This window comes from Mesitornis unicolor, unplaced genomic scaffold, assembly GCF_000695765.1.
Source record: "Mesitornis unicolor isolate BGI_N332 unplaced genomic scaffold, ASM69576v1 scaffold6755, whole genome shotgun sequence".
In the NCBI taxonomy this organism is placed as follows: Eukaryota; Metazoa; Chordata; class Aves; order Mesitornithiformes; family Mesitornithidae; genus Mesitornis; species Mesitornis unicolor.
In genome coordinates this window covers 61500-74517 of record NW_010187419.1, presented here as the reverse complement: position 1 = coordinate 74517, position 13018 = coordinate 61500, and the positions used below count along the sequence as shown (strand labels likewise).

The window sequence follows — 13018 nt, the reverse complement described above, 5'->3', positions numbered from 1 at the left end:
CTGCAAACTAGAAACCCTTTTTGTGCCCGGCACGTGTTAAAAATCCATCGAGTACGAGGCACGTTTTTCATGAGAAAGACTTAGTCTTATCTCTGGGATTTATGAACTAGTGAAGTGTTTGTGTTTAAAAGATGAGACGTGGTTGTGTGGTTCTTGGGCAGATTTTAGGATGTTCATACGGGTTACGAATGTCACCCAGCCTTCACTTGTATGAAATGTGTCTCTTTCCTCATTTTACCACACGTAGATACCTGGTACGGTCTCTTTCTCTGCCATGTGCCACCATCACTGAACACAGTGTGGTCCAGGGGGGGATTCTGGATAAAATTCAAGAGTTTTGTCTCCTTTTGATTTTGAGAGGCTGATGGACAATAACCTGTTGGGCCGTGTTGTAATGGCTTGGACTGTCCCGGTGCTGCTCAGCTGAGCGTCAAAGTGCTTTGGCTTGCAGGCACTGCTAAAATCAATGGGGTAAGGTGAAGTGTGTAGCAACAGCTGTAGGGTTTGGGCTGTGAACGGGCCCGGGCTGCAGACGATGCATCGGTAGCATCGATACACAATCGGATGCCAGTTAGGCATGTAATTGCCCAGAAATGGCCTCTAATACCAGTTTCAAGAAGAGCTGCCAAAACCACAGCGCTCAAGGCCTCTCCCTCCGAGTTCGGCCAATGCTGGAGTGAAACAGCCCCCAGTTTGTTCCTCCGGGACACAGGCCTGCCTTGTTAGGAAATCGGTGAAGTTTGGGAACCCGCAATACCTCACATAGCTCTGTGTACAGTAACGGAGGGTGGAAATAGGGCCATAGGCATGAGCAACCAGACGAGTTATAAATATAGAATACTCTCTCAATTCCAGTTTCGTTAGTCATGGGAGGACAGTGAGAGTTTTATAAACTTATAAGGAATATACAAACAGTTCTGAATTTAAAATAACTCTGTATAATTTTTTTAGTGTGTGAAAAGAATATTCTTTTTTGAGACCATCCATGTAAGTATCTGCTATACACAGTGCGTAAGGATCCGTGTATTTATATTTTCATGTGAATGTGACTTGAGATGACAAAAAAAGGTACCGGAGAGAGAAAGTATAGCTCAAACGTGCCAAACTCTAGCAGAAACAGAGTGGGAAGCAGCGTGCTTCCCACTTTGTGCCAGTATCAAAAACTTGAATCCCCCTTTTTCTTTAATAAACACCATCTGATGCCGTCTCCGGCTTCAGAGCAGCCAGGCAACATCTCTGGGCTGGTTTTGCTGCAGCCTGCATCCCCTGTCAGATCCAGTGATACAGCTCACCTTGCCTGTCCTTCCTCCAAATAAATAAATAAAACTGTCTGGTACTCCCTAATCTGATCACAAATCCTTACTGCAGGAAAGGATTTAGCAAGTCCAAGGCAATGTCATGACTACTTTCTTTTTTCCCCAGTCACACTGACAGGAGTTCCTCAAAAGCATGTGCACGTGTACAGGCAGACAGCTCTCCCGTCCCAGTGCTAACTGTGTGCTTGGCTCCGCGGCCAGCAGCGGTGTGCGCGGTTGTCCCACGAGTGTCCTGTGTGTGTGTGGTTTCCATGGATCGGGAGCATCCCTGCGCATCTCCTCCTCCAGCCACAAATAGAGCTGTTCAGGAACCCGCACGCAAATAGGCAACCGTTGGAGCAGTTTCGTTCTTTGGAGATCAGAAATCCTCCATGTGGGAGGGATTAACATTTTCCCTTTTCCCTCTGAAAAACTTCCATCCACAATTGTGGTGTACGAGAAGAAACAAATTTTAATATGCATTACAAGTCAGTTGTATCCTTTCGGCTCTGTCCACGTCTGCAAATTAGTTAAAATGCATTAAGAGATGGTTTAATGCACAAATCTTCCAGTCTGCTTTTGGAGCCTACAAACCTTCTGTAGTCCCTCTGTGTTTATAATAGAGATTTAGAATGAAAAGTTGATTCAGTGATTATTAAACCCAAGGAAAGAGCTCACCTTTTGTTGTGGATCTCAAGAGCACAACCTTCAGCTGCTGTCAGATTTGCTTACGTGCTCTTGTATTTCTGGAAGTCATGAAGGAAACGCTTTGTTTAATTGTTTTGAACGTAATGGCCTTAATATTGTTTGAAGTGCTGTTGATCCTAACGGGATGCCTTCACTTAGTGTGCAAATATCCTAAGCCCTGATGTACTCCTGGACTTGCTAGTCCATATTTAAAACAAATGCACCCAGATGTGTCTGATAACTTTGCAAAACATCGCTGTCCCTACATCTTGTTTCGCCCTCCCGTTGTAATTCTTCTCTTTTCTCAGGTTCCCAAATATCCAGATTTTAATCCCATTTTTAGTGGGCTATTTCACTAGCAGGTGAATAGGCTGGAAAAGTGTGCTGCCTAGTAAAACAGTTTGACTGTTCGTGCACTTTCTGGCTGTTTCCTTGTGTTTTAATCTTTTCGATGTTACTTGGTGTTGACATGGGTATCCTAGTTGGAGATGAGCAGAAACTTCCTAAGCCTGCCCCTACCATGAGTATTTTAAACACTAGTTCTCCTGAAGCTTCTCTGTTTTTTTTGTTTTTAGGGTAATTAGCCTTCGACTGGAGCGGTGTTGGTGTCTGCCTCCAGGACGAGCGTTATGTTTCATTGCTTATGCCAGGATGGTTAAGGCTGTTGATGGGCTTAGTGCAGAAATGCGAAGGGCATTCCAGAGACGAAGCAGGAGCTGAATCCCTCCAAACCAGTGACTTTTTTTATTTTCCCCAAGATGAAGCTGCCATTCTCCTTCAGCAGTAAGAGAACTACGTAATTTAGGCCAGTGTGATACTTCAAAATAAATGTGGGATGTCAATAGTATTCGTCCTCCTGCTGGGGTTTTGCCAGGAGGTGCCTGACCAGCGCTCCTTGCTCACAGTAAATGAATGAAATCCTGTAAAAATTCTTGCCTTACACTTGCAGCATTTGGAAGAAAAGCAGATTCTGCCATTGCTGTTTCTGATTTGCATCTTCCAGCGGGAAATTTCCCTTTTCGTAGAGAAAATGTTTCTAGAACAGTGCGGCACTGATGGGCAAACATCCCCAGCCCATTTGTTTACCTGATGTTGAAGATAGAGTAAAAGTGGCCTGAATGCCCGATAGAGGCCTGTGTGTATGGCTCGGTTGGGTTTGTTTATGTACTGAATTCATGCTGGCGTGGAAGGGACAAAATGGACTTGTTTTCTTCCTCTTTCTCTCGAGTGCCAGCTGCAGCGGTGCCAGTCTGGGTTGTGCTGGGCAACATAAACTGTTTGGAAAGAGAATGCAACTGGTGCTGCTGGGGTTTGTCAATAAGTTGTGTTTATTCGCACCTTCCTTCTCGTTAGTGTTACGCACTTAGCAGCAAATGGAGTAGCTGTGCTGTCTATCGGTTCCTGTTGACTGTGGGCTAAGGTAGTTGTTTTCTTTGCTCAGGTTTCCATTTGCTCTAATTTTGGTGTGATGTGAGTGGCTGTAACGCTGCTGGAGCTTTTAGCAGGGCTGATTGCTTCACTTGCAGAAAGCCTGAAGGGATGGGAGGTTTTACGGTGCCAAACAGTGTCCCCGAGTTCTGCAGTCACTCTAAATAAAATGGGTTTAGCACGGATGTTGTTACATTGCACAGCTGGGAAGCCTGGAAGCTGTTTTGAGGTAACTTCTGGGGTAAAGAATGAATGATAGATGGCCAAAAAGGTAGTGGTGGGGTCATCAAACTCCAGTGCATCCAACTGAAATATGCTTTGGGTTGTTTTCACTGTCATTTTTAATAGGCTGCTCTGTTCTTCGCAGCTGGGAAGGAGAGCTGCAGGTATGTTGGGCTGAGACATTCGTGTGTTTGAGGTACACTGCAACAACACGTTCTAGCAAAGTGTTTGTCTCATTGAAAGATGAAGATCTCCTCTCTTTCATAGGCCTCACTGCATCTGGTGGCCTCTGGAGGGTCCCCAGGTGCCAGGTGGCGTGGGGCCGCCTTCTCCTTACCTGTCTCCACTCCTTTCTTCCACATCCTTTGGTCTGGGATCATCTGAGCAGCTGGATCCAACTGCTGCACAAGTGGCTGTACAGGCATTTAGCGTGGTACTGGTTTTGAACCATAAAATCCTGAGGAGGGGGATGTAAGAGCAGATTTTTTTAATTGATCTTTCATATGGTTAAAGATTGAGCAGTTAGTGGGCTGATGTCAGGTTGGGCAAATCCCCTGAGGTTATTTTGGGGTTCTGGATGCCACGTCACACCACCCCCTTCACTTAGGGGATGCAGCGTGCAGCATCTGTGACAAACGGGAAGACCAGAAAGCAAGAAAGCAGAAAGTTTTGTCCGACCAGATGTAGTGAAACTTCACCTGGATTTGTATAGTGGCAAGAAAATAATTAGCAGAACAACTTCGGAATAATTTCAAGATCCTTGTTCTTATAAAATTGGGCTGGTAATGCCGAGGATGTAAACATGGGAACACAAGACCACTGAAATGATCTTGTCAGATGTAGCTTGCAGCCTGTAGGCTTAATGCCCTCTTGGTATAAGTTTGTATAGACCTATCCAAATATTTTCCTGGGGAGCAGGGCTGTCTACGTACTAGAGGCTTAAAGAAGGAGGAGATCACTTTCAAGTCCTAGTATCAGTGCTGAGTTGAGCTGAACCTTTGAGATCTGGCAGGTCATTTCAAAATGGGCCAATCTTAGTGCCTTAACTACTAGAAGGTACTTAGATATGGCTGTGGTTTTTTTCCTTCAGGTTTTTCACTGAGTGTGAGATAATCAGTTTTAGAGTGCTGGGGAGAAACAGAAGAGACATCAAGTAACATTGTTCATACGTTGCTAATACCTGTTTCTGTAGCAATATGAAGATTTTTATACAGCTGCTCCAAGTGGCCTCTTCAGTTCTTTGGGGATGACTTGTACCCGTATTTCTGTGATCAGGACACGTTGCCGCATGTATTTAATGTGTGTATTTCCTTATTGCAGCCTTTATTCTGTAGTTATTTGATTGTAGCCCTGGCAGTGAATCACTGTAAGTGGATTTTCTGAGTAATGTCTCTGCAGTCTCTCTATTCTCACAGTTTACTGGGCAAAAGAAATCAGGTCTTGTAAGGGCTGCTTGAGTGTTTGAAGTCAGCTGTTTGAATGACCGTACCAAAGTTTAGACCATTAAAATGCAATATTTTAAAAATTCTGTCATGTAAAGGGATTAGCATTCCAAAAATGACCGTTTTTTCTGTCTTTGTGGATAAATTTAGACAGCTAATTTTTTCAGTAGTTGGCTAGGAGAAAACGCTCCCTTCCTCCTCTGGTTCCTGCTCAAAACTCGGCTTCCCCCCCCCCTTTTCTTTCTGAAACATTATTTTACATGAAGGATGCTCTAAAAAAAACACAAAACAGTACATATATAAAAAAGGAAGGATCAAATATCGTTTTACAAGGAGAGAAAGAATCTTTAAAACAATATTTATCCCACACTTGGCAACCTTTTGCTCGCCCGCATGTGACTGGCTCGGTGCCACCCTTGGCAGAGGCCGGCGCCTCAGCTTGCCAGAAGTCGTCCTCTCCTGGCCGCGCTTTCCCTCCCTGTGACCGATTGTTTATTCACCTGATTTTGCTGTTTCGGTGCTGCTGCAGTCACGGCGTCTTGGAGACGATCAGAACACTTTGTCTGTCCAAACTGTACAGTAGCCGTGGTGTTTGCAGCGAGCGGGAGCTTCGTGCGCACCTCAGAGAGCAGGGGGTGTTCGATGTGGGACAAACTCACTACCGCGTCCTTAGCGTGAGGCTGTCCAAAAAGGAACTGCTGTAAACACGGAGAGATTACTTGTTTCTTGCTTTTTTTGGAGAGTTGGGTTTTGAGGATTTGCTTTGTGTTTGCAATTTTGGTTTAGCATCTTGGGGATTTTAATTGAGAATAAATGAGGCTCCGAGTCAGATGCTCTTGGAGCTCCTCTTGTTTGTAAGGTCTTTGCATGTAGGTTCAAAATATCTCCTTCCTGTATGTCACGTTTGAATTCAGTTTCCTCAGTAAGTGGACGTCTTGAAATGAAATATTTTGCCTTTTCTTGCAAGTGATCATAGTATCTTAACAGTATTTGGAAAAATCTCCTGAATTTTGTTGACAAGGAAAACTTCTCATTTGAAATAAACAGTGAGAAGGTGAGGCATGGACAGTCAAAGAAACTACAGCTGCTGGTTTTGCTCCAGTAAATCTGATTTGTGGCCACTGGTACTCTTGTAATGTCCTTCTCTGAGGATCTGATGATCATTCAGTACTTTCACTCCCTAAAAGTAAATAGCCACCCTGGTCTACTCCAGCCTCCATCACCTCTTTATTGAAGTCACGAAGCTGCTTACGGGTCTGCCCTTCTCCAGGTCTTGCTTTGACTTCCTTCTCCCATGGCTGCCTTCCAAGGTCTCTGAAATTTTCCATTCTCTTGGTAGCTCCACGTGATGACAATTAAGCATTTTCTGCCCTTGTGCTTGTCAGCAAGGATTTGTTCGGCGGTTTGGATTTTTTTCTATGCAGTCATCAGCCTTCACGATCCAAGGCACTGTTGTACCTGGCTGATAAATCCTGTCCCAAATGTCAGCCCGCTGTTTGCTTGTGTTTGCCTCTAATGTTCTTGCGGACTAAAGTCAACAAGTTATCGAGCACATTTCAGGGTTTCTTTTGGCAAAGGTATATTTGGAACCTGCATTTAAAATGTGTTGGTACAAATTAGCACGTTTGGGAGGGCAGGGGGGTGGATGGATGGGGCTGGGGTGTGAAGCCAAGCCAGTGTTGTTCAGTAAGGTTTTCCTTTGTAAAAGGGATATCTGAGGGAACTGGAACTAAGGCAGATAAGAGTTTTTGTTGTTCATAACGTGTCCTGCACACACAAAAGTTCTTGTTCTGGCTCTTCAAAGAAACAGGATATACCCGTATTGTCTCCAGGCTGAGAACTATGCCAACGTTAGCAAGAACAAGCAAAAATAGGACTGAGAGAAAAGCGAGGTTGCTGAGCTTTTAAAAAATTATCTTTAAGAAGTTTTCAAGACTTCTTGTTAAAAAGGCTGTGATTAAAATATTACTGTAGTTTTAAAAGCCTGTTTTACTGATTGCCCTTTTCACATGAACTTGTGTATCCTCCTGTGCTTCAGTTTGTGTTTCTGTAGACGAGAGTCAGCAGATTTGCCAGGAGATGCAGGGAATCCTATTTATGCAGCAGACTGTGAATGGCAGAAGCATTAAAGGAATATAAAAGGCTTTCCCAAGAATGAAATAAACTTGATCTTTTTTCTGCTATATTTATCTGAACACTTAATGTAGCAGTGTTTGTTTTTTAGCAGATCGTCTAGATGAAAGCACAGAAATTGTGTAGTTAATCGATACATCTACTAATGAACTTGGTGGAGGCATGAGGAGGGTGTGTGGTTTTTTTCTTCGTAGGGCTTTGAACTGGAAATGCAGCTTCCCCACAAAATCTGATTTCTGGCACCCACTCAGAACAGCAGCCCATCTGCTAGCAAGACACGCTTTTTTAGAATTATTTTTAATCCCTTAGCAGTCGCGGATGCAAGTAGTACTGCATACCTTCAGGTGAGGCAGTTTGTAATGCCTTGCTGAGGTGGCATGGCATGGCTGAGCAGACTTTACTCCTTTTACACTGGTGCAGGTTGCTGTCAAAAACAGAATATGTAGTTGCATACTTATTTTTGTCTAAGGGTTTGGTGTATATGGGTTTTTTCCTTTTCAAGAAGAAAAAAATCCAGCACCTTCACACAATGCATTATTTAGCAGTGACTTCCTCTGCATTGCTGCTCTCAGTAGTCTTACAAGTAACTGGCTCTGCAGTCATTTTCTTAGCCTGCATGTGAGATTTGTGCTACCTGGGCAGGCACCGGCCATCCCCATGCTGCCACTTCCTTACTCTCATAGTCTCCCTCTTCTACTTTTCTGCCTGGTTTCACTCTGAAAATAGCAGTATGCAGGGATGGAGCAGTGCTGGTGGGTGATAGCAGCAGAACGTGCATGAAAAGGGGTGCAGAGTTACAGGGGAGGTGCTGCTGAGGCTGTCGGGTTACTTGGGGAGTACCTGCAGGATGAATTTCCTCCACAAAATCTTAATCTCAACTGCATATGGAGAACTCAGCTCGGGCTCTTTTTTATTATTATTGTGCTTTGCTCCATAGCAGGGTGAAAACACAGAGGAAAGCGTAGATCTCATCATGGGAAGAGGAAGGGGGGTGTCAAGATTTTGGGGTGTTTGGTCCTGCATTAAAACACCACTGTAGCTGCAAACTGAAAGAGAAATTGCAGGGCAGAACTTTTGTGGAGATGTTACAGCTTCTTAAAATACTGCCTTTCTCTACAGGCTTGGCTCGGCTGCTTCCGTGCTCATTTTGGGATGTTAACTTGGTTGCTGGTTCTGTGCTTTTTGCTCAAGCCGTGCAGTTTAAATGTCTTGTGCTGCTTTGCTTGGACCTCGCTGCAGTTGTACCACTGACATTTTGTGTTACGCTGTTATTACTGGTGCTGTGTTTTAGCTAAGTTAGAAAGTGGAAAACAGTGACTTAATGCAAACCAGATTTCCTATCTGTGTTTGTTTACAGAGCCCCTGGCACGCAGCTCGCGTGGCTAAAAGGCCATACGACACTGTAATCAAAATGCTGCTGTTACATAAATATAATGCTGCCTCTTCTTTTGATGTAGCAGCGCTGAGCTTGTCTGGTGAAAATCCTGCTCTTTGTATCTCCCAAGCTGAAATGCTCTCACGTAAAAGAAAAATCTCCATAAATTTGCACCCCAGGTTTTCGTTCTCCCTTTCATGTTTTGTTCTCTGAACCCAGAATTTGGGGATAAAGCAGAATTTTGTTACGCTCTTCAGGGGAAAATAGCTCCGTGATTCCACAGTATTTGATGTGCGCCATCTGTACTTTATTAAATCCCATTTTGCATACATAAGCAACAGTGGGATGCTACGCTGGGGTCAACCTAACCATGTGCGCTACAGTATAGCAGTGCTTTATTGTACAAGTGTAATTAAGTTGTTTAAAGGAAGCTTGTTTTCTTGCCAGTAAAAGACCAATTTGAAGTACAAATAGGAAAGACAAGAAATGCTTAGGAAGACAATAAGTCAGTGCTAAAACAAAATAATAATAAAATTAACCATAATAGTCGGGCTATGGAATTGGTTCCAGTACTTGCCTGTTTCCATTATCCTTATGGTGATCTTGCTTTCAGCAGTTTTCCTTATTATTTAATTGGCTCAAGTTATAAATTTGATCTGAGAAGAAGATATTTTCAGGCAGCTAAAACTGAGGAAAACAGGATTTAATTTGTCAGCTTTACAAGAGTTGGTTCTTCTGCAGAGATACCCGAGAGCCCAGGGAACGAAAGCACAGGATTGTGTGGATCCAGGTTCTTCCTTTGACACCTTTCACATGATTTAACGTTTCCTCGCTTTCTGTCTTGCAGCGTGCCCCAGCTCATGTGGCAAGCGAGCCTGTACAGACCAGAATGAGTGTTGCCATCCCGAATGCCTGGGGAGCTGCACAGCACCCGACAACAACACCGCTTGCGTGGCCTGCCGCAACTACTACTACGAGGGTGTCTGCATGCCCACCTGCCCTCCCAACACCTACAAGTTCGAGGGCTGGCGCTGTGTCACTAAAGAGTTCTGCTCCAAAGTCCCTGCCACCGAAACGAGTGAATACGAGAGGTTTGTGATCCACAACGACGAGTGCATGGCAGAGTGTCCCTCTGGATTCATTCGCAACGGGAGCCAAAGGTAACGCAGCCTCTGGGAAGGCCATTGGGGTTGGTGTGTTTGGGTTTTTCCACCCTCTGCGCTGTGGCAGCTTGTGATGGAAATCACAGTAGGTAGAAATAAGAACACACAATGGAGAACTGCACGACTAAAAGGCTTGCTTAGATGAATTCTCCATCGAAAGGTCTGATTGTGTGTGGTCCTGTGCATTGCCATCGCCACCGATTCTTCTGAAGGACTCGAGGAGGTTGGTACAGTGCAGAGCCAGGTCTTCAAATAGACACTAACAAAAAGCAAGTGAAAGCCCAGGAGCACAAGGTTGAAGGTTGGCTGATGACCAGTATCGCACAGACCAAACCCTGGAATTTACAGGGCTTTGCATACTATTGCTTTGTGTTCTTGCATTTTAAACACATGTATTATGTAGTGTATTTAATTTTAATTTCCTATTTTCACTGTTCCCAGAAGATAACAGTGGTATTTTAGACAGGAGCAATCATGTAGATGGTGACAAAAAAACATGGAGCAGCTGACATTATTACACAAAATAATTTCTTTCAAGAATGTCACTCACCTGTTAAATAATTCTAACAGTTGGAGTTACATGCCTTATGATTTTCTTACTTTACCATTGGGTTAAGCAAGCAGCCTTAGTTGCCTACTGACTTTAGGTAGTCGTAGATATTCAGTAAAGGACAGTCAGCATGCTAAAATTTGTGGTGCTTCAATACGATGCTAAAAAGATGTTGGGGTTTGTTTTTTTGGAAAGGTGGTTGTGATGATACCTGCCCCAGTTGTGTGTCTGTGCATGCGTGTCACCCATCCATGCAGTCAAATCATAAGGCTGTCTCCAAGGCTGTCTCCGCTGAGCATTTGTAAGCGACTCGACAGGGCCTTTGCTGGAGTCCAGATCTCCACCTGAGAAGTGCTGCTTTTGTTCTCTACTGGAGCTTGTAGTAGCAGCTCTTTGAATACTTACACCAAAGTGCACGGCCATCCTATCTTATCACAGCCTTGCGCTCTGCTCCAGCGATTGAAAGGAGCAGTAACTCAAGGCCAGCGAATGTTTTGTTCCCCAGAGGTGGTGTTAACAAATAGTTGCAAGTGGAAAGCATTTCCAGCATTCTTTGTACGTTTTTGTTGAATGCCTCCCTCTTGCTTGTGTCTGCAGCTTTTAGTGGTTTGTGGCATGTTACAGTGCAAGATTTTGAAATAGGAGCTTACTGCTAAGAAAAAGACGTTTCTTTTATTGTTAATGCATGAAAAACTGTTATCAATTGCCATGTTTCGTTAAGCCTCTAAAGAAAGTGGGTTCAGCTTCTTTTGAAGGAAATAAATAGTAAGTCCGTGTTCATCAGTGTTGTCATCAGAAGCCTTTGTTTTTTGGAGCTGGGTTTTGTTTTTCCTTTTCCATTTTTCCTCTCTAAAGCGATGAGGTAAAGTAAGTAATAATGAAATGCGAAAGTTTACCAGGTGGAGTAGTCAGAGGCCATGTTCTGAGCATACCTGGAGTTTACAGTTTTGAGATGAGCACACAGACAGCGTAACATGGACACTTTAAAAAGCTGCTGTATCCAGGAGCTGGGCTTACTTGAGCAATCGTTCCTTGAATTTGGCCACTAAAAAATGTACATGAATGCGTGTGAGTATAAGTAGCAGGAGATTTCCTCCCAGCTTCTGGGAATCCCATTTCGCCGAGTTCAGGGCTGTGTCTGTCCTGGTGTTTTGTAGTCACTGGTGGACCTGTTCCCTTTCCATCTGTGTAATCCAGTTGGAACCTGCTTAGACTTGCAGCCTGTCTCTCCCAATTCCAAAGTAGTTTTGCTGTCCATCAAGATGTATCCTTCTGTTTGTTTAAACTTGCTGCTTTAATACCTCTTAAGCTATAAGAAATAGTGACTAATTCACTGCTCGCTTTCTCCACATCACTCATGACTGTGTGCTTCCCGAGTTAAAACAGCCAGGAGCATGGAATTCCCTAGTGCTGAGCTTCAAATGTTGGTTTAAGGGCACGGAGACAGACAACTTTATAAGAACTTGAACAGTATTTTCCCATCTCCAGCTCCTGGCTGGGCTGTTTTTGGAGATTGGGCCTGGATTAGCACAAAATTTCACTGCGCTCTTAGGCTGCGTCCATAAATGAGAAGGGTGATCTTTCTGAGTATAATTAGAGTAAATGCACAAATGTGAGGGCGCTGGGTTTTACCTGAAGCACTTTCCTCTTTGGAAGGGCCACAGAGCCTTTCAGAAGGTGGCAGACAGTGAGTCTGGGTCCATTCATTCACTCCTGCGTTGCTGTAAATGGGAGGAATGATGAAGTCTTCACTTCCTTGAAGGATTTCTCTAGGCTTTAGAGGAAAATGTCTTTCAAAATTTAGCTCAAAGCCATCTATAGACTAAGTTGCACATCATTGCTTATTTTCAGTCTCCCTTTCTTTCCTAACAGCATGTTCTGCAGCCCCTGTGAGGGGCCCTGCCCCAAAATTTGTGAGGATGGGAAAACAAAGACCATCGACTCTGTCACATCAGCACAAATGTTGCAGGGATGCACAATTCTCAAGGGAAATCTCCTGATTAACATCCGTCGTGGAAGTAAGTGATTGCCCTTTCTTTTTGAACCTCTGATAATGCTGCTTTTAATACTTTTTCCCTTTTGTATGTCAGCATAATGATAAGAACATTAAAAACTCAGCAAACTGTTTGCTTTCCAGTCCCATAGCAGTGCTCCTGTTTGATTTGGCGCACTGTAGCACCGTTCTCCAGCATGCGGATGGAATAGGTAGTCAGCTACCAAGTTACAAGGCGGTGAAAGCTGGTATTTTTGTTAGGGTTTTTGGCAGGACAGGGAACCAGGATTAGGCAGCGAGATGAGCAATAGTCCCAAAGGAACAATAAAGGCCTGAGAAGGTGGAAAAGTCGAAAATCCTTCCATCTGGGTAGGTAAATAACTTGTCTGCAAGTGAGGCATGGTGATGTAACACTGCTTATCCTCCCTTTTTAAGGCAAGGTGTGGCGTCTTGCTGAAACGTGGAATCCAGAGTGCTAAGAGCTCATATAAAGCCTAGCACTGTGTTCCTCTGGATGGTCGTCATTAGTGAGTTGGCCACCTTTGTCGCATGACTTGAACAAGCTCTGGATTAAATTTGTCAGAGCAGTGATTCATCCTCCAGGGAAGTGTTGACAGTTGATGAGCTCTTTAAAGGCAGAATAAAAATCACTGTTAGTTTTTATTGGAAATGTATCTTCCTATGGAAGGTCCCTTTTGGTTTCATGAATAAGGTTGAAAGACAGATATAT

The 13018-nt window shown here is 43.9% G+C and overlaps 1 protein-coding gene across 1 annotated transcript in view; it reads left to right on the top strand.

The window, feature by feature from the left end:
• IGF1R (insulin-like growth factor 1 receptor) overlaps nucleotides 1–13018 on the top strand; it is a gene marked incomplete at its 5' end in the record, with an annotated part of 163598 nt that overhangs the window by 112255 nt on the left and 38325 nt on the right. The window contains 2 exons of the mRNA XM_010185437.1: nucleotides 9430–9742; nucleotides 12168–12313. Coding sequence (XP_010183739.1) covers nucleotides 9430–9742; nucleotides 12168–12313 — 459 coding nt within the window. The remainder of the gene's footprint in view (nucleotides 1–9429; nucleotides 9743–12167; nucleotides 12314–13018) is intronic.